The sequence below is a fragment of the Alligator mississippiensis genome, chromosome 6 (genome assembly GCF_030867095.1).
Source record: "Alligator mississippiensis isolate rAllMis1 chromosome 6, rAllMis1, whole genome shotgun sequence".
In the NCBI taxonomy this organism is placed as follows: Eukaryota; Metazoa; Chordata; order Crocodylia; family Alligatoridae; genus Alligator; species Alligator mississippiensis.
This window is the reverse complement of record NC_081829.1, coordinates 3087214-3108364: the sequence shown is the minus strand read 5'-3', so window position 1 is coordinate 3108364 and position 21151 is coordinate 3087214. Positions and strand designations below refer to the sequence as shown.

Here is a 21151-nt window from a genome sequence, read left to right as displayed (position 1 = left end):
GGCTCGGGACCCGCTCGCGGGCGAGGGCCGGCCAGGGAGGGCCACGCCAAACCGGGACAGCCGGCCCGGAGCTCCGGGGCTGCATCCCCCGGGACAGCCCGCCCCGTCCCGGCGCGGGGCAGGGCAGGGAAGCAGAGAGGCCTAAGGCGCGGAGCTGGGCCCGGGGGAGGGTGCCCGAGCTCCGTGCCTTCGTGGGGGGGTCATCCATTTTTTTAGGCTTGACAGGTGGTTTCCAACCCTGATTGGTTAGGCGGAGGGGGGGTCTCGCTAACCCCCCTCCCCTGGCCGGAGCACCGAGTGTCCAGGGGGGGGAGGGTCGCGGAGCCCCCAATACAGCGTCCAGCCCCGGGGGGGGGGGGTAGTGAAACTGACCAGGGCGCGGTGAAACTGACCAGAGCAGCCCGCATGGCAGAAGGTGATTCCCGCCCCCAGCCCGCCCGCGGGGAGGGGAGAGCTCCGGGGTGTAGCCGAGGCGGGGGGCAGAGCTCCGGCCTTCCCCATTGTCTCTTAGAATTTGGGATCCTTTGAAAAGCCCCTGGGCCCTCCCCCTCCCCCTGCCATTGTTGGAGTGAAGATGTAGCCGACCTCCCCTCTCCCCTCCTCTCCCGCTGCTGCTGCTGCCGCTGCTGCTGCTGCTTTTTGGCCTGGCTTTATTTATTTATTTATTTATTTTTTTGCTGGGGGTGGGGGGGGCGGGGGCCGAGCTGCCGTGACCCGCCCGGGCCGAGGGGAGGAGGGCGCCCGGCCACAACGCGGGCCTGCCAGTGGGGACAGGATGGGGTCTGTTTCTAATCAGCAGTTTGCAGGTTAAAGCGCTAATATTTCTTACAGGCGGGTTTATTTTGGGGGTGGGGGGTGGGCAGGAGTTCCCGGCCCCACCGTGCGCTCCGTCTGGGGGTTTTGGGGGGAGGGGGCGCGGAGCTGGGGCGGGGGGGGTCCGGGATGGGAGAGCGGGACCGGGCGGGGGCTGCGGCGGTGCTGGGTCCCTGGGCCGGGGTCAGCGGAACTCCAGAGGCCACAAAAAAGAGAAGGCAAAAACTTTCCTGCAACGGGAGGGGGGAGAGCTGAACCCCCCTCACCCCTCCTCGCCCGCGATGGGATCCCCGTGAGCCGGGATCCCCGGGAGTGGGGCCGGGGTCTTCGGCCCGGCTCCCTCTGCCCCTCTGCCAGCAGGCCCCGGCTCCAGGCTGGATCCTGGGGGGGTTCCCCGGGGTGCTCCCCCCTGGAGGGAGCAGTAGGCCCCCCACGGCGCTGTGAAAGAGGGGTAACTGGGACCAGTAAGGGAGAGTAATTGGGACCAGTAAACGGGGCAACTGGGACCATTGTAGTTGGGTAACCAGGACTGGGGGGGGTGATTGGGACTCTGAAGGGGGAGTAACTGGGACCAGTAAAGGGGGGTAACTGGGACCAGTAAGGCAGAATGATTGGGACCAGTGAAGGGGATAACTGAGACCGGTAAGGAGGGGTAACTGGGGCCAGTATGGTCGGGTAGCTGGGACCAGTAAGGACGGGTAATTGGGGCTAGAATGGTCGGGTAACTGGGACCAGTAAGGGGGGTGATTGGGACAGTACGGGGGTGCAGCCGAGGGTCTCCCGGGCCGGGGAGGGGACGGCGGGGCTCGGGGCCGCGGGCTCAGCGGGCTTGGGCCGCATGTTCCCAGGTGGCTGCGCCAAGGGCGGCGAGGAGCCGGCCGGAGACTCCCCGCAGGCGGAGGATGAGCCCCAGCTGCTCCACGGCTCCGGCATCTGCAAGTGGTTCAACGTGCGGATGGGCTTCGGCTTCCTCTCCATGACCAGCAGGGAGGGCACCGCGCTGGACTCGCCCGTGGACGTCTTCGTGCACCAGGTAGGGCGCGGGGGTTGCCCGCGGGGCTCGGCTGGGGGCCGGGGGAGCCCGGCGCAGGGTGAGCCGCTTGGGAAGGAGGGCCTGGGGGCCCCCAGACCAGCCGGGCGGGGGCAGGGAGGGAGCCCGGCCGGAGCTGCCTCAGCCGCTACCGAGAGATTGCTTTCTCTCTCTGTGATGCTCCACCTGGAGCCCTCGGAGCCGGGCAGATGCGGGCTGCAGCCGGCGGGGCAAAGCCCCAGGCGGCCGGGAGAGGCAGCCAGGGCTCTGGGGCAGAGAGCTGGCAGCAGAAGCCGCCAAAGGACAAAGCTTTCACCTGCCTCCAAAGACAGCCTCCACCCTGGCAGGCCTCTGGATGCCCCCCACTCCACCGGCCTTGGCACTGTGCTTGGTTATGCCTTATCCATAGCTGGGGTTTAACCAAGACCCTGGTTGTGGGCCCCAGGCTTGCTCTTAACACGGGTCAAACCCAAGCCCACCCCAGTTGGCACCGAGGCAGGGGCTTTACAGCAGGTGGTGGCTCCAGCTGTCAAACAAAACCCAAAGCACCAACCCACCCACCACCTGGCAGGCAAGGGCACGCGTGAGCACTGCCCACCTGGGCTAAAAACCTGCATCGTTCTGCAGGATCCAGCTTCTGAACTGGGCAGGGTGGTGGGGCAGTGACCACTAGCAGTGAGCAAAGGGTCCAGCCGGGCTCTGCTTGACTGCTTCTGGAGGAGAGCCAGAGGTTGGGTGCTGGCACTCTTGGGGGCGAGGATGGTTTGCCTCGTACCTGCTGCTGCGGCTCTCTGGGCACAGGTCGAATGAGGTCAGTTGGCCAGGATGGACCAGCAAGAGGGCTGCAGCTATGAAGCTATGCAGCTATGAAGCATGGAGTGTGGGTTTTTTGTAGCAAACATGGATTTATTCCCCCAGTGTGAATGGGATCAAAGAAACATGTGCTTGTTCTCTTTATTGAAAAGCCAGGGCGATGCCTGTGGTATGATGCTCTCCCTGTTTCCAGGCAGTGGATATTTAATGTGCATTGACCAGGTGAATTTCTCTGGGAGATCTGAGGTATCCCCCCATGTTTTCACTCGGTACAAATGGAATGAGAGCTGCAGAGGACAGTTGTTTCTGGGGTCTCTGATGGCTGTGGCTGGAAGGGCTCAGTATAGGACTTGCCCAAAATTTGTGGTGGTCAGCGGCTGGGTTTTCATGCAGTTGACCAAGTGTGTGTGGAAAGCATGAGATGTAATAGAGATGGGATTAGAGGCACTGGCTCCAGGAGAGAATTGGTCCCTTCAGGTGGGGCCGGAGTACACTGATGGAACATACAAGCTCCGGAAGGAAAGAAGATGGGAACCTGAATTCCCTTATTGTGGGAGAGGGCAAGCAGCGCTTGAGCACAGCACAAACAGAGGAAACTCCTTTTGTTCTAATTACCGTCCTGCTGGTGGGCCATAAAATCAGCTGAATTTGGAGGCCGAGGATTCCCAGCTCACCTGGGAACACCTAGAGACTTCTTTACCGTTCTGCTGGCGATGCCCTTGCTTCCCCTGCCTCCTGTTGCAGGGGGTCCTTGGGTTTGTTCTCAGGGGGGCTTTGTGACTGGGTACATGGGGGGGCTGGAGTGGACCCGTTTAGGACTCTCTGGATAAAAGGCTGTCTGTGGATGCAGGGAACCAGGTTCTGGCCCAAAAGGACTTTCCAGGACCATGGTGCCCTGATGACCGAGAGTGGTCACTGTGTCCAGTGATGGACGGAGCCAAGTTCTCTGCTAGAGAAAATGGCCAAATCTTTTGTGCCTCTGCGCGGTGTGTGAAATTCAATGTGAGCCCTGAGTAATGGAGTCTGTGGGTGGGAATCCTCCATTCTCCCCAGCATTTATGGCCCCCAGACAGTCTAGTTTTCTGATTGCCGGCACTAACATTCCTGCACAAAAAGAGAACAAGCCAGGGTGTCTCTGCCCGCTGTTACTGTCCCCACCCACTGTCTAGAGAAAGGCCTTAGACGTCCAGCTTCCTTAATTCACCCAGGATGTGGTCTGGGGAACCCTGAGTTTGAGTCCCTGCTGTGATAGGTAATGAATGGCTTGTATTTCGATGGAAGGGATGGGGCCAGTTCGTTCATGGCACTTGTCTGTGTGTCTGGCCCTGCGGGAGAGGAGGGTCAGTGGTACCTCTGGTGCTCAAATGGCAACTTCTCAGCTTGCAAGCTTCCTGCTTTACTGTGTGATAAAGGGACAAGGCATCTCCAGATTTGCTTCTAGGGTGGAGGAGGTCCTTGCCTAGGGACTAGCTGGCTTTGGTCTGATAATGGAATAGGGACCTTTTCACCTGGACATCCCTGATTTGAATCCAGCCCCAGGTTGGTGGTGTGAGGCAGCTTGGTCCATGGGAAATGAAACCCAGTCTCAGCACTGCTGCCCCTTTTCCTGCAAAAATGTCATTGAGACTGGGCCTTGTTGGCTACCCTAGTTGAGAAGCCAAGGTCTGAATGGGAGAGAGACAGCAAATTCTCCTCCCTTCTCTGGAGTCGGTCTCTGGGACAGGGTGGAGATGCACTGAAGCCCTGTCAAGGGAGCATTGCCTGCCACTGTCCCCTGCATACAGGTCTTCGTGGCTAGTAGCCCTCTGGGTGCTGCATTTGCTGAACTCAAGCATGTGGGGACCTTGATACAAAGAGATGGTGCCCAGGGTCAAAGGAGAGGGGGCCATAAACCAAAGTCTCCAGAGGAAGTGGACAAATGGACACAGTCAAGCCCGGAGGTGTCTGGCGAGGTGTTGAGAATGGGGGGTGGGACGTGTCTGCCATGGGGGATATCTCCATCCTCCACAATGCCCCACACCAGACACTGGGTTAATGCCTGCAGCCCCCTTGATGACCCACTCCTTCCCCTCTCCATTTACATATGTGAATGATGACCCACAGGAAGTAATTGTGGGAGAAAGAAGGGAATTGGCCTCTTTAGATCTATTAAATCACTTTATTACAGGAACCAGGTTTGAATGGTCCTTGCTGGTGGGGGTGAGAGTCTCCTTGTCTTCTCCCCCCCACCCCCCACCCCCTTTATCTCATCTGGAAGGTGTGGGCAGGACAGGAGAGGACCAGGGCTGCCTAGCTCAAAAAAACTCTTGAGTTTTTTTAGACCCGGGAGATGGATTTGGGGGCCAGGGTGTTGAGCATGGGCAGCTGAGTTGGATGCGCCCCAGGATGCAGTGAGCTGAGAGTTGGCAAGGTCAGCTCCCCCAGCTGACATAAATCAGGAGGGCTCCACCACAGGCTGCGAAGCTTACCCCATCTGGGCAGGCAGGTGGCCCATGTGTTTGTGGGGATCCCCATCTAGCAGCATCACTGGGTCCGGGTGTTTTGTCAGAGGAAACTGCAAGCAGCATGTGCCCAGCCATCAGCAGCATGGCCAGGAAGAATGGGGTAGATCCCAGAGGATCACTGAGAGGCCAGCAGAGACAGCCACAAAAGGGGCTTTTGAGCAATGGAATAATATAAAAACACGTGAAAAGTTGCCCCTGTGTGGTCCAGGAATTAACCCCCGTCGTCCTCCTCCCCCGGGCTGAAGGGAACATAAGCTCCCATTAAAAGGAAGTGCCGTGGCTGACACAATGAGTGGTGCCTTCAGCAGAGAGCCACAGAGCTGAACACCTTTGCTGGACTGGGGTGTGCTGCTTTGGTGACATGGAGGAGGTCCTGCAGGGACTGAGCTAAGGTGCAGGGCATCCCTGCAGAGATAAGGCTCTCCTGGGTCCCAGCCTGGCCCCTTGGTGACAAGCCCGTCCTGGCAGAAGCCACATGCAGTTTTGCCTTTCCCAACCCAACGCACCTGCCTTTCCCAACACCCTTTTAAAAGGATAATTTTGCTCCATACGCGTGGAGAACTATGCTCTTTGTGACCTGCTCCAAGTCTACGAGGAAGGAGTTGGTAGAAACCAGACTGGGGTGTGGCACAGTGGGACTGCTAGTATGACAACCGGTGGTAAGGGCGCGCTTGATGTTTGCAGCCAATATCTGTGGTAAAAGCAGCTTCCCCCAATGAGAGTGCAATAGAGGGACATCTCTGCTCATATCTCTGGGTATAGATGCAACCATGGACTGCATCTCAGCCAGGGAAGCTGGGCTTTTTAGTTCTGCATTGGAGACCAGAGCTGCTATCATTGCTGGAGAGTGAAAGGCCATGGGTTTTTATCACACTTCATTGCATTTGTTGGCTTTGAGGGCACTAGAAACAGGCAGGTCCAGAGCACTTTGGTTAAAACACTGTTCCCTGACATAAAAAAAAAAGAGTGTGGACAAACCAATGGGTCAGGCCCACAGCAAATCGAGTCCTGGTGAAAGCTGGTGAGGTTGGTAAGGGCTGTGTGCCTGTCTGTCTGTGCATGCACACAGGGGTACATGCATGTACACACTGCTCTGATGGGTCTCCGATTGCTAAGGAAGTGCCCAGCTGCTAATGCACTTGCACTCACTTCACATAAAAGTCCGACCTGCTGCCACTCTGCTCAACTCTCTTGAGTTCAAAGCTGCCTCTCCTGGATACAGTTCCCCCTGCAGGTTTTATAATCCCTAAAGGGTGCAGCTCTGCTGGAGTGTGTGAGGCTCTGCGCATCTTCCTATTGTTCATATTACAGTGGCAGAAACCCAAGAGACTGGGGCTCCCTTGTGCCAGGCCCTCAACAGCTAGATCTGCCCAGTGGGAGATGAGTGACTTCTCCCAGGTCACAGGGGGCCCTGGCAGGGCCAGGAGCTAAACCCAACTCAGATGAATCCCACTCTGTTACTTTAAAAGGCCACGCTAGTTTTAACATCCAGTACAGCTGCCCCATGGCCAGCCCAGAAAGGGGAGAGACCCCCTACCCCTGAGAGCCAGGCACTGGCCAGTGAAAAGGAGCGTGGGAGGCTGTGTGAACCTGTGGAGGTTTTACCACTAGGGTTTTCCATCTTTTCCGGTCCGCCTAAGGACTCTGAGGATGCAGAGAGGTTCTGCACCTTGGGCAGTCCTTGGTTGGTGCATGGAGAGGACCGTTCGCCATCAGGCATCTGAATTCAGAGGTGAATTTCTGCCCAACTCTTGTGCAGAGTCCACCGGGATTTGCTCCCCATTTATACCTGGGGACTGACCCTCCCACCTGAACAAGGCTGCATAAAGATAGCTCTAGCCGTGCAGTTTTGCAGGAGTAAATCGGAGAGCATGCTGCAACCCCAAAGCCCAGGTTGGATTCAGACTGCCTGGTGTGAAAAAAGAGCGGGCTTGTCCCATCCCTCAGCACACTTAAAAAGGGGCTCTGAGCTCCTGTCTCTGTCTAAAGATTAACTGATCACTGCAGGCATCTCCCTTCCCCCACCCTGGGGCTTGGAGAGAGAAAACACCCTTAAGTCGTCTCCAAGATAAAGTGACTCCAAATGAATGGAAATCTCTCCCCTGCTGCAGGGAAAGCAAGCCTCACATCTAACCTGGGAAAGCCTGGCTGCATTTGAAATCTAGACTGGGCCTCTGGGTCAGAAGAGCAGGTTTCACCATGTGCTACTGTTTCCACCATGAATTTGCTCTCAAATGGTGACTTATGAGTGGGGTAGGTCTGGACCCAAACTGTGGATGAAAGAGCTAATTCAACAATAACTTGTGCTTTTGGTTTTGGTGCCCTTGTACCCTAGGAGCTTATCCACAGCCTAAGTGAATGTGATTTCAGTTGGGGTGGGGGATTGTAAAATGCAGTCACCCCCTCCTTTGATTAACAATTAGGCAGCTCCTCTTTGAAAAGCAAGTTAAAACTACGGAAGAGAGCACCCTTGCTGGGGAATAAGAGCACCCGCAAGGGGAATTTCAAGGCAGAGTGAATAAGAAATAGATCTGTATGTGCTGAAGAGCCTTTATTTCAGCAGGAGAGAGATCTAGCTCGAGTCAGTGCAAAGACAAAGTAGGGGAAGATGGGGAAAGCTATTTTAGAAGATGGTCGGTTGGGAAGTTTAAGATGCGCAGCTCTTCTGGAGTGTTGGTTGTAGCTGTGTTGGTCTAAGGACGCAGGCAGACAAGGTTTTTTGGGGAGATGTGATATCTTTTATTAGCCCGACTAAATAATTGGAAAAACTGTTCTTTGCAAGCATTCAGGCCCAAACACCCTTCTTCACCCTATACCTTCAGCTCTTCTGGAATATCTATATGTGGATTTTTTTCTGGACTACCTAGTCCGGACAACTTCTCCAGGCAGGCAAACCCGGGATTTAAATAAAATAGATGCTTATTGCAAAATAAGCATCCACACGCAGCCTGGCAACCAAAATAACTTCCAGTGAGAACTGAAAAGGATGTTGTTATTTCTGTCCTGGTTTGTGTGTAGATGAGCAAGGAGGAAGCAGGCTTCTCTTTCTCTCTCTCTCTCCCCAGTTGTAAATGCCCTCCAGCAATGGAGAAATTAGCCAAGTGATTCAGGGAGAGGCCAGGAATTCTATTCATTCAAATGTTCCCTCCATCTGCATGGCTGCATCAGCAAATTCAAATGCTTTCCCTGCAAGGCCCAGCTCTCAAGAGCGAGGTTATCCTTCCCTTGCTTCTAACCAGTTTGGGGGGGAGGGGGGAGTATTGCTGATTTTGTGTTGGCTGGGGTATCCATCTGGCTGACAAAGGGATGTACTCTCTGAGGTACTGGAGAAGTGGAAAAGCAGCCACGGAAGACAAATTTCAGCAGCTGGTGGTGGGGATGAAAAGGCAAGTGTCCCAGGCCGGAGGGGTTATCCCATACGCAGATCGGGTCTGTGTGAGGCTGACGATGCTTGGTCCACCTCGCCCGACTGGAGCATGTGTCTGCTTGGGGGATGCGGTGTCCAGGGTTCGCTGGGAGACGGTTTCAGGGTGTCCCAGCTCTTCCCTGAGCAGGCTTTGGAGAGGCCCCTACACTGCACGTGGGAGCTGGGGTCCAGCTGGCCTTGCCCTCCCTGCTCTCTTCCTTTGTGAGCCTGAGGATGGGGCAGGTCAGACTGGCAGGGACCGCGTGTGTCTTACCCAACCGATTCCCTGCTGTGGCACACATCTGGGGTGTAGGTGGTTTCTGGGTCTTTCCTGTTCTCTGGTGCAGTCTGAGTGCTTGACGTTGGGTTAACAACATCAAAACCCCCAGTCTGAGATGCATTAATCTGACTTAGGTCTTTGGACTTGGTGTAGGGGTATCTGGATGGGTCATAAGGACCTGTGATACCAAGGAGGTCAGGACAGATGCTATGATCATCTCATCTGCTCTCAGACATGGATGGTAGAGACCAGCCATCTCTGAAACGTGCCAGGTGTGTTGGGTAGCACCAAGGGACTCCAGTCACCGACTGGGCTCCAGCTGCCAACTGAGCACATGGATCTGTTTTCCTCCCTTCCAGGGATGTCTCAACATGAGGCTTTTCATTTTAGGCTGGGCTACTCCAGACTAGCCTCAACCCTGACTTGAAAGGGGCATTTCATTCCCTTTCCCGCTCCTGACTGTGTCCGTTCCCTTTCCACCAAGCCCTTCTTCGAGTGGGTTTTCTTAAAGCCTTCTTCCTGGCCATCCATCTCCATGTTGCTCTCCCTTCCCTGCAGAGTGTGTGCGTGTGTAATCTGTGCCCCAAGATGTCCTGCTTTACCCCTCCTCCTGCTTTACCTCTCCTTCCCTCCCTCCTGCCACTCCAACTACGACTGCCCCACTGAGCTGGGACCCACAGCCAAGCTCCCTCCAGGGCCTGCCGGAGCTACCCTGTCTCAGGGCCGAGCAGCTTGCTGTCCACCTCCACTCGCTGGCTGCACCATGTGGCCTCTTGCCCTCCCGGCCCCTGCTGGCACAAGCCCAGGCCTCTGCCTTGCCTTTGCCAGCTCCCTCCATGCTCAGTAGGTTGAGGTCGGTGACCCTGTCCACAGGGGGCATCTGCTGTCCTGGTGGGTTCTGGCATGGGGGGCAGGTCAGATGGCTCTCAGATCCCACCCACGTAGGACCCAGGGTTTGATGGACGATGCACAGAGGGGTGTCGATAAGGATCAGGGTCCTGTTCCCTTCTCACCTACCATCAGATTGTGTGACTGCTGGGTGCAGAGCACAGCCCTTGCCCCTATTACAGCAGAGACCCGTGACACCCCGTCTCCATGAACTGGGCCTCTATGTCTGGGCCCAGCACGGGGCCCGTTTTGCTGGGATGGGGTGGATGGCTGCGCTGGCAGCTGTGGGCAGCAAGCTTTATTAGCACGGCTCTTTGCAATGCCTCGGCTAACAGATGGTTGCAGCTTGGTGGGTTTTGCAGTCCCCTAATGGCTCCATGTTAGATTTGAGACCCGGCTTGATTGTTGTCTCTAGCCTCACCTTTGAGTCCTCCCAGCTCTTTACCAAGGCACCTCCCCACCCCCCCAGTGGTTCAGCAAAGGGGGGAGGCGTTATCCTTGTTTGTAAAAGGGGAAACTGAGGCACAGAAGTGACAGACCTGGCTAACCATCAGCCTGCTGCTGGGCTGGGATCCGGGCAGCTCAGTTGTGCTGGTCCCCCCGTCCTGCTCTGGTCCCCTGCCTTGCTCTGAGGCCAGGAAAGGCCTCTCCGGGCGCGGGCGAGCACAGTCCATTGCGGCCTGTGTGGCCAGTGCAGGAGGACGGCTCAGCCAGTGCATAGTCAAGTGGAGCATGGGAGGATGCCCTGAGTATGGGGGTGCCCAGGGAGGATGGGCTGAGGGGCTCTGAGCATGGGGTGGGATCTGGGGAGCACAAATCACTCATGAGACTTTGCAGGGAAATCAGAAAAAGTGCCCACCTTCTCCAGAGATGCCTGCTCCTGCCCACGCAGTGGGTTTTGCTGGTGATCTCCCCCACTCCGAGAACTGGGCCTGCTAAATGCTTCCCAAGTATGGGGGGAAGAATTATCTCCTATACCCAAGCACCAAGACCAGCTGTCATGACCCACAGTCATGAAGCATTGGTGCCTCTTTGTGGTGGCAGGATTGGAAGGGTTTGGCCTGGGCTTTGAACAAGGCACAGGCTGTCACTGAAACAAGGGTGAACTTAAACCCAGAACATGACCAGCCTTCCTGTGGCAGCACAGCTGGCCCGTTAGAGCCAAGCTAATGGTGCCATTGCAGCCATACAGGGAGATTTTGGGGAACACAGGCCCTCGCAGCCCAGCAGCAAAGTGCAATGCAGCCCTGGATGCGAATGCATGCGAAACCCTGTGGAAATGTCTTTGTTTCAGTTCCACGGGGGCTTCTCTTGCAGCTGTGGCTGAGCCCACGAGGCAGAACGCAGCTACTTTGTGTGACACGTGCTTCCAAGCAGCTTGAGGTTGCACCCTGGAGGAGCCCAGGCTCGGGGCATCTGCCAAAGGCCCCTTCCAGATGCAAGGCTGGCTCGACTCGCTGACCAGTGCCGCCAAGAATGTCCCCTTGTGTGGAGCTGGCTCCATGCCCTTGGGGGACAAGAGCACTGTATCCTGGGTGGGAGGCCGCGAACAAAGATGACCCTCAGCCGGGCTCAGAGGCCTCTCCTGAATGCATCTCTGTCCGCTGGCTGGATCGGAGCACAGGGTGGGGGCTCTGGAAGCAAATTCCCAGCCCTGCCACTGCCTTGTTTTGCAGCCCCGGGCAAGTCCCTTACCTTCACTTTCCCCAGACCCTGCTTCTTGGGTGTTCTGTGGATCGGATCCGAGAGCCCCGGCAAAAGGAGCTGTGGAAGAGCAGGCCTCCCTCTCTGCCTTTCCACTGGGCAAACTGCTCCAAAGAAGGCAACTGCCCGGTGCTTCTGGAGCGGAGATGCCCTCCTGCCACCCGTGATGGGGTGTGGGGCTGTTGTGGGGGACCGAGAGGGGAGGCTCTTGGGATGGGGACCTCACCTCCGCAAGATAAATGCCAGGGGGTGCGTGAGCCACGGGGCTGTGCACGCAGGGGCTGCTGTTTCTTGAGGGAGCAGAGGTGGGGGGTCGGGCACCTTCCCTCCCCTCCACGGCAGGTTCACAACTGCCATCCTTAGCTTTTGAAACCAGATGCCAGCTCCCTCCTGCTGGGCTCATGGCCCTTGTCTCTCCCCCATCCCCAACCTCTCCTCTGTCCCTCCATGCAGTGTCCCCTACCCTGGGTTGGGACAAAGCTGCTGCCGTATCCATCCCATGCTGCGCCTGTGTCTCCCTCTCCTGAACACACCCCTCTCTGCTCCTTCGTGCCTCCTGACCCATCCCCTCTTTCTGACTTGCATTGTACCCCCTCGGGGAGCAGGGTGTAGACACCCCGGAGCCCTGCTGAACCGCTCAGAGCTGCTCAAGAGCACGTGTGTCATGAGCCCCGCACTGCTTCCAGGGTGTTGGGATTCTCCGCCAGCTCATTGGGGAGGATCCGTGTCCCATCCCTGCTGTGCCAAGTGGTTTCCACGTGGCTGCTCTGCCAGACGGGTGCATAGGATGTGCTCTGTGAAGGGGGATCTGCTGTGCGGTTGCAGACACCGGGCAGCCCCCCGTGGAGCCCAAGCGACCGGCTTCCCCATGTGATTTTGCCGTGTGGTAGGTTGGTCCCAGGACCAGCGCACTCCAGCTGGGGCAGGCTCCACATCTGTGCCTTCGGGACCATTGGAGTCACCTCTTCTCTTTGTCTGCAACCCAAGGGGCTCTGCCCGGACCCTGCGCTGCTGGAAAGCAACAGCTCCTGGGTTAGTCTGCCCTGGCTCACGAAGGTTTCTCTGCCACAGTGAAAAACTTCAGGGAATCTTTTCCTTTGGAGGGGAGGGAAGCTTCTGCTTAGTTGGGCTCTTTGCGCAGAGCAGCCCAGCCCTCACGGAGAGCATGGGGGCACCATTTGGTAATAAGGACCCCTCTGGGATGGCAGGTGACGCTGCTGAAAATGCGTGGGGAAAGCCATGGGGACTGTTCAGCCCCCAGCTGGTCTTAGTATGTCCACCCCAGCTGGGACCTGCAGAGGATGCTTCCCCCCCACCAGAAGGGACCTTCCAGTGACATGAGCAGGGTGCTGGCTGTGGAAGGGAGTCCCACTAGAAATGCATGCAGCTGGGGAGAAAGCAGGAGCAGGGCAGGTCGTGTCTCCCCTCCCAGGAGCTGAGACGACTGCTGGGGGAAGGCGCCTACAAGGAGGCTGCAAAGAGCAATGCATGTCCTACAAGGAAGGGGACCCGGGCGGGGGGCAGACACAGGGTGGACAAAACTGGGTGCCTGTTCCCCAGAGTGAGGAAGACAGGAGCAATGGGGGTAGGAGGGCAGAGAGAGCAGCGAACGGGTCCATGCAAGGTGGTGGGGCTGAGGTCCTTGGCCTGTGGAAGAGTTTGTTACACGGGTGCCCAGGCAGGGCACAGAAGCAGGGGAGACTGAGACCACGGGGGCACTTGAGGGTATATCAGAGCCCGGGGCAGGGAGCAGGGGGCTGCCCCCAGGGTGCAGGGGGGAGAAGCAGGCCAGGCCATGTGTCCAGAGACAACTGGGGCTTGGGTTGGGCCACGCTAGGACAAGAGGTCCTTAGCCCTAGAAGCGCAGAGGCCCTGAAATGATCCTGCTCCCCCAGCCTTTCTGCTCAGGTGGTAAAACAAACACAATGAGGCAAAACCTGCCTGAATCTGCCCAGAGCCTGGGACAGGAGCTTGGGCAAGCCTGAGCCCTGGCCCCCTCCCGCCCGTTGACTCTGAAGTCTAATGCTGCCAGCCTCCATGTCCGAGTTAGCCTGACCGAGGGCTACAGCAGAGCACTGGTGCCCTGTCACCAGCGCTGGGACACCCTCTGAAGGCACCAGATTTATAAAAAAAGAAAGAGGTAGAAGGGAAACCATCACCCTTCAACCCTCCGTGCCAGGGGAGGAGGCCACCTGGCACTCTCCCGGCAGGATGTATCGGGGCGGGTTTGGGTTGTTCATTCCCCTAGGCTGTGGAAGAAGGGGCTGGGGGATGTAGCAGGGGAACAGGCTCGAAGGGCTGGATTTGTGGCCCTGGTCCAGGGGAGACCAGGGTGCAGGGGGCCTGTGTTGCGCCAGACCTGCATGGGGGGTTGAAGAGTGGGGAGCATGGAGCTAGTTGAGGAGATATTTTTTTTCCCTATCTCGTCCAAAGCCAGATCAGCTCTGAATTCAACTGAGCAAAGCCCAACACTGGTTCCAAAACGTGACCGAGCAGAGTTCAGTCGTCACGTCTGTGCGGCACTACCACCCGGCGAGTCTCTTCCTCCTGGGCCCGTCCAGCTGGGGCTTCGGATGCTCCCCACATCCAGGCGGGCATCCTACGTCCAGAGGCTTTGGGGTTCGCTTGGTCTCAGCCCAGGAGGCCAAGAAACGATTTGAGGGGAAATGGCAACGGCGCTGGCTCCGGCGGGCTGTCTCCCTTGCGGGGCAGCTGGGGGCAGCGCGGCCTTTCACATGCAGATCCGCAGTGTCCAGTCCAGCTGCCCTCCCCCCATGGAGACCCTGGAACTCCTGGAATTCGACCGGGGAGCAGTGGACAGGGACATCTCTTTGTTCTCTGTGTCCAGCCTTGGTGACTAAAAGCAGAGCCCCTCCCCTCCCCCCTTCCAGTATCTCTCTAGGCTCTTGCTCTTTCCCCCCTCTTCTCTCTCTCTTTTTTTGGGGGGGTGGAGAAGGCCTGGGAATGTTCCTGCTTTGTGTGTGGTGTGGGGCGGGCCGGAGGGGGAGGGGGCTTTGGGCCTCTTCCTTTCAGATGCAGGAGGTATGCAGCTAATTCAATGGGCTTCAGTTTGATTACCTATCTGATAACAGAGGAATGCCAACAATGTGTGTGTTTTGGGAAGGGGGGAGGGAGGGGCTCTGGGGACCACCAGCTTCTCAGCAGCTCACTTCAAAAGGCCCTGGGTGGGGGGGAGCAGAGGGGGAGAGCTGCTAGGCTCCTGCCCGGGTTTCTTTCTCTGCCCCCCACCCCCTCCCCAACTCCCCAGGGAGAGGGGTTTCCTTCGGCCTTTTGTTGGGGTGTCTCCTTATCTCTCCCGGAAAACAAATAGCAATATGTCATGGTTCTGCTGCAGCACATGGCGGCTGCTGAAATGCAGCCACCTCTGGGGTGGAGGGAGGTGCACCGTGCACCTCGGCACAGGGGGGCCAAGCTGGGGGTGAGCCCTCTGACCAGAGGAGCAGTGGGATCTTTCCTATCCCTGCGGAGAGGGAGGCTGTTCCCCTCCCTGCCGTGGGCTCTGCAGTCCCCTTGCCACGCTGTGTTGTAGTGCCAACCGCCCAGAAACGGTGTGGGAAGGGGTGTTGGGAAGCAACAGATACACGGGGCGAGCTTTCTGGCCCCAGCTCTTGATCAGCTTCTGTCCTGGAGCACCTGGGCAGAGGTAAACCCGCTGGTGTCCTGGGAGCCTCCCGAGAGAGTTGCCTGGCACCTTCCGGCCCCAGCCGGGCAGAGGCGCCTTGTGATCGTTGCAGGCTGGCACAGGTCGGCTCCCCTGGCAGGGAAAGGCGGCTGCTTCTGGTGTGGAGCATCTGCTCGGCCGCAGCCCCTGCATGGGTTGGGACAGGAAGCGAGGGGTGTCCTTCCCTCCCCGAATGTAGAGCGTCGCGATGCAGCTAACTCTAAAAGGAACGGGCACCGCCACAGCCCTGGCATTGGAGACAGCCGAGGCAAAGGGAGTCTCGCTGGGGCACCCGCCGGCCTTCCCCTCTCTCACCTCTCTGGGGGGAAACATTTTAGGAGCAAAGAGGGGTGAGGGATATTTTGGAAGCGTGGGGGGGAGGTGACACCCTATTGCTTCTGAGGGGGTTTCTGCCGCGGGGCACTGGCCTGGTAACATAGGCCAAGCGAACCCCTGCCCCTGGCCATCCGTGGAGCTGGGCTTGTGGGGGAGCAAAGGCCCTCGCACCATCGGCCCGAAGCCCCGAGGCTCGGGGCAGGGGGAATGTGGAAGGGGCTGGGGGAGGCTGCGCTGCGTCACCGCTGTCGCTCTGAACACCAGCGCATTGGAAGCCTCTGCAGACCGTGTGCATGCCCCCGAGGGCCCGTGGGGTTTGTCGTGCTGGTTTCTGCTGCCCGGACCTCCCCTCTAAGATGGCAGCCCCATGAACTGGATGGAGCTGAGCGGCCCGCTCGCCAGCCCCACTCCACCCCTGCAGGCACCTGGCTGCGGGGGCCAGGCCCAGCTCTCCTTGGAGCCGCGTGACCGAGGATGCTCCATGGATCAGGCTGCTTAGTGCCATGGGGGTTCCCCAGCGTCACCCCCAGTGAGGAGGGAGCGGAGCGGGGGGCAGCGCTGAGAAAGGGGCGATATTGTTGGCATGGGGAGATGAGAAGCGCCGCGTCCTCCTTTGAACTTGGAGATCCTCCTGCCAGCTCTGAATCCCACCCGGACCTCCCCCCCACAAACACTCGCGTCCTGCTGGGAACATCCATCCGTCAGGATCCATCATCACCCCCTCCCCTGATCCTGCTGTATTCAGGACCCTCCCATCAGGTGGAGAGGGGGGTCTTGAAGGCGTGGGGGGGGAGAAGGACAGATATAATCCCCCCCTCCCCGCACGCACACCACACACCCTGAAAGCCTAGATCTGGGCATTTTCCTGCAGGCTTCAAAGAATGGGCTGTGTGAGGTCACGTGACCCGGGTTACTGAGTAACAGATGAATGGTGGGAATTCTCCATTCATAAAAAAAAAAAAGAAAGGGAAGAAAAAATAGTGCAGCGTGTGGACCAGATGGGCAGGGAGCTGGAGCCTCTGCGGCTGCAGGGAAATCCCCAGCATGTCACTGGGCCAGGGGAGGGGAGTTGCTAAAAGAGAAGAAAATTGTTTTAATGCCCACCCCAGCCAGATTGCGAGTTAACTCTTTCCTCGCCCTTCCCCTCCACAAAGCAGACCCGGGCGGGCCAACGGATCCCACTGGCTCTAACCAGACCTAACCCATCCCAGCTGGATTCTGCGAGACCAGTGGCTTTGTGTTGCCTGCTAATCTCTCTGGCCCGGACCAGCTGGTGGGAGGGGTACGGGAAGGTGAACGCCAGGGGCTTGGATGCTGCGGAGGTGGAAGGCGCAGAAATGCCTGGCTGTCTATAGCCAAAATGCCTCCTGGGTCCGGTGTGTCAGGAGGGCTGAAACCTACTGCAGCAGAATGGGGCATTTCTGCGCTGTATTACATTTGCCTGGAGTGCTGCGCAGGTCCCTGAAACGGAGTCTCTTCAGATTCCAGCCGGTTGGGAAACAATCTCGTGATTCGCAGAGTCCCTAGGAAAAAGGATGGGTTTGATCTCCAAACCAGTGTGGAACCGTCCTGGGCGAACGGTGTGCGCGTCTCGTGGGTGTTTGATGGCCATGTCATTAAACTGGCTCGAGGAGCAGGGTGAAAACAACTCGCGCCGCTTTGGTCACGCTGTGATCCGGGCCGGTTTCTTTCCGTTGGTGCCTCTAGAAAGTACTTGGGATGGATTCCCAAATGGGATAAACTGAATTCAGAGCTGGGAGGAGGGGGTTAACAAATCCTGCCATAGATTCATAGATTCATAGATTGTAGAGTCGGAAGGGACCACAATGGATCATCGTGTCCAACCCCTGCCCCTGGCAGGAAAGAGGACTGAGGTCAGACGACCCCAGCCAGGTGACTATATCCTCCTCTTGAAGACCGCCAAGCTAGGTGATAGCACCACCTCTCTTGGGAGCCCGTTCCAGATCCTGGCCACCCTTACTGTGAAAAATGTCTTCCTAATATCTAACCTAAATCCACTCTCCACTAGTTTACACCCCCTATTCCTGCCAATGCTTATTGGGACAGCAAAGGGCTTTGCATTGCTGTGTTCCCGGAGAAGCTGCTCAGGGAAACACAGGGCCTGACTCCTGCAGACGCTGCCGCGCAGCGCCGTGGTGGGGGAGCGGAGCGGGGGTGTCAACCACGTCTCTTCCGCTCACGGGTTTGTTTCAGAAAGCAAGGCAGCCGAGTCCCATGGGCCACCTCGCGTGGCACAAAAGAAAGCGCTGGAGCCCCGTGCTGAGGGGCAACACATGCTTGTTCAGTGCTTCCCCATAGGCCTCCTGCTAGGGTCCCAATCCTGCAAGCTGCACCCAGCTGAGGTCGTGGGTGCTCAGGACCTTGCAGGCATAATTCCCCCAGGGAGGGGCAGTGTGTGGAGAGGCATTGAGCGCAAGGGCCAGGAGCTCTGCTCGGCTCGCAGAGTCCCTCACTTGCAGTGAAAGCATCTCCTTCCAGCTCTTGCCTGCGCAGGCTTTGGTGGGTCCTTGTCTACCAAGCTGGCAGGTCCTGTGTGGCTCTGGGGGCACCCAGATTTATCCAGGGCTCCAGGCTTTGATGCTGACAGCCCTGGGAACTAGACTCCACGGAGCAGTAGAGCCTAGGCAGCCCCAGCATCCCTCCGTGTCCGCCACACCACTGCTGTGCCTCCATCCTCAGCCTCAAGATGGGCAGCTCGGGCTCTGAGACCTGATGAGCCCTGGCTGCTGGCAGGGGAGGCCTTGTGACTTCCATCCTTGTTCGCTGGGACCTGGACGGAGCCTGGGCACTGCATCAGATGGGGGCAGGCCCAAAGGGGCAATGAGTAAGAGCCCGGAGGCCCCTTTCCTAGCCTTCCCATACACCCGGGGCATTTAGATTCAGGCAAGTGTCTCTTTGGGCCAACAGATCAGCCAGCTGTTCTCTGGGGGGGGGGTCACGCTCCGCTATCTGCACCTGTCTGCCTCAGTGTACCTGAGGGAGGAGGAGAATGCCCCCATATGTTTGCTGGGATGCATCTGCAGTTCCCAAGCGGGCACTGGGGGGTCTCCTGGTCCCCAAACGCCTTGTCCCTTCTCTGGCCCGCAGAGCAAGCTGCACATGGAGGGCTTCCGCAGCCTGAAGGAAGGAGAAGCCGTGGAGTTCACCTTCAAGAAGTCGTCCAAAGGCCTGGAGTCCATCCGCGTGACGGGCCCCGGCGGCGTCTTCTGCATCGGGAGCGAGCGGAGACCGAAGGGGAAGAACCTCCAGAAACGCAGATCCAAGGGAGACAGGTACCAGGGCTGCAAGGATGGGGGCCAGGTGCCGTGCGCAGGCCCGTCTCCCAGGCTCTGCCCGCAGACGGGTGGGAGGCCTGAGTGGGGACAGCGAGGGGCTGGGCTCGCTGCTGCGGTGGGAGGAGACGGCGTCGAAAGCTTCTCTGTGGACTCAGCTCTGATCTGCTGACTCCCTTCTCACCCCAGCACCAGGCTGCCATGCCAGGTGCCACCTACCCTGCCAGGGTCACTCCTGCCTCGGGTCACTCAGGGCCTCCTTGTTCCTAAATGCATCCCAGGATGCATTTAGGAACAAGGAACGATGCAGGTTTTGGCACCCACACAGCTGGGATAGAGGACTGGCAGTTCGCCCAGAGCCAAAGCATCTGCTTTTGCCGGGGGGGGGGAACCCCACCCTCGAAAAGAAGGGCAGGTTACCCCATCCTGCTCCACAAAAGGTAGAAAGGAGCCAGGCTGGAGAAAGCCCATCTGGCTGCCGTGCCATGAGGACACAGCTGGGAAGGCGTGAGGCTGAGCACCGTGGAGCCGTTGGGGACAGGAGGGCTCTTGCCACGGGGCTCCCAGGGGCGGGGGTGGGCAGCGGCCCTTCCTCTGTGAAAGATGCTTCCTTCAGCCTTTAATGAGTGGCAGATGCAGATTTCGGGGGAAAGGGCAGAAAACCAGAAGTGAAAGGCCAGAGGTCAGAAACACCCAGGGCCGAATGGCATGGGCCGATGCTCCCTTTCTCTGCGCCTGAGATGGAGCCTTGTAGCCACGCAGCCGATCGGTGGGGGGCTGGGGGGGCATCTTCTCTAGTACAAGCTCCTCCTTGTGACTGCTCAGGAAATGGCTGGACATCCTAGCAAAGTCTCCCCTGCAGCCTGGGGGCGAGGCTCCGGTTAGTGCTTCATCCCTACCCTGCTGTCCCTGCTGCCTGGGCCTTGCCAGGGGCTTCCTTGGATATTCTTCCACTGCATCCGCGATGCCATGGCACGGCAAGGCTACCCCCTTGTGGCCTCCCTAAGAAGCTCCATTTGAAGCATTTGAGACAAAAAACCTTCATTCCCCCCCAGCTTTCTGGCTGTGGTAGTTTTGATCAGGAGGGTGCAGGATTTGATGTGGGCAGACCTGCAAAGGGGCAGCAATGTGGGTGTCAGCTTGGGCCACGCTGGGTCCCTGAGCTGCTGCTATGGTCTGGCTGCCGTCTTGCCCTTGCTACCCTCACCTGGGCTAGCTGCACTGGACTCAGGCGAGGGAAGCCCGTCACACCTTCACTGTCACTGCCATAGAGGCAGGCTGGAGATGGTGTTGTTACGTGTCTGCTGCTCCCCGGTGAATGCAGGGAGCCACGCCGCTGTGTGCGGTGGGGGCTATGCGGTGACCATACTGTTTCACGTACAACACACCTGGGAATACGATACTCCTGCTGTTTTTGAAAGGCAGAGTGAAGGAAAAAAAGCAATCTTGCCTCATAGCAGGAGACCAAGTAGCTGCTGCTCTGGGGCAAAGTCTGCTCTTTGTTTTCCTTCCAAAATGTTACTTTTACTTTTGCTTTTGCCTGGGGACTTTTTGTATATAACGCACACTCCAATTTCTAGCAGCAGTCTTTGGGGGAAAATGTGTCTTGTATGTGAGGAAAATACAGCAGTCTCCTGCCTTCCTGGAGCAGGAATTCCAGTATTCCCGTCCCTGACCGATGCTATTAAGTCCCAAGTAGCTCCTGATTTGTCACAGCAGTGATAGGGCTGCTTCTCTCCCACCGCCTTCTTCTCCCCATTTCCCCAAAGCGTGTGGAGGTGAGGCCCTGGGGAAGGCATCGGCTGGGTACAGTCAATCCAACTAATTCCCTCCCTGGATCTCGCTCTCATCCTAGATGCTACAACTGTGGCGGGCTGGACCATCATGCCAAAGAGTGCAAGCTCCCTCCGCAGCCAAAGAAATGCCACTTCTGCCAAAGCATCACCCACATGGTCGCCAACTGCCCCATCAAAGCCCAGCAGTCGCCCAGCTCTCAGGGAAAGCCGGCCTATTTTCGGGAGGAGGAAGAAATGCACAGCTCGCCCCTTCTTCCTGAAACCAGGGAATGATGGGGGGGAGACTTCCGCCAGGATCCAAAGGCTTCAACATGGCATCAGTCTTCAAAGCAAGCGCAGTGAGCAGGCTCTGCCATCACGAGGGGGTTGGGGATAAGAACATGGGGCAGGAGGGCAGCGGCTTGGAAGGGCAGGGGATGCCTGCGGGGTGACAGCGCTGGCATCGGGACAGAGGGAAGAGAGGGGGGGTGCTGGCTCCAAAATCCCAGCCTCTCCCGAGCCCTGTGAAACCTCTGTCCAGATGCCTTGCGGGAGAGCAGGCAGCGCCATCACCCTGTACCTCCCCTCACTGAAAGCCACTCCAAGTTACTCCCTCTGGTCAGGAGG

General features: G+C 58.1%; 1 protein-coding gene across 1 annotated transcript; it reads left to right on the top strand.

Moving 5' to 3' along the window:
* The first annotated feature begins 775 nt into the window (after window positions 1-775).
* On the top strand, window positions 776-20933 carry LIN28A (lin-28 homolog A). Its single transcript, XM_006270206.4, has 4 exons — window positions 776-806; window positions 1662-1846; window positions 18565-18749; window positions 20605-20933. The coding sequence occupies exons 1-4, from the start codon at window positions 776-778 to the stop codon at window positions 20816-20818; spliced, it is 615 nt and encodes a 204-aa protein (XP_006270268.2). The 3' UTR covers window positions 20819-20933.
* Window positions 20934-21151: the final 218 nt, after the last annotated feature.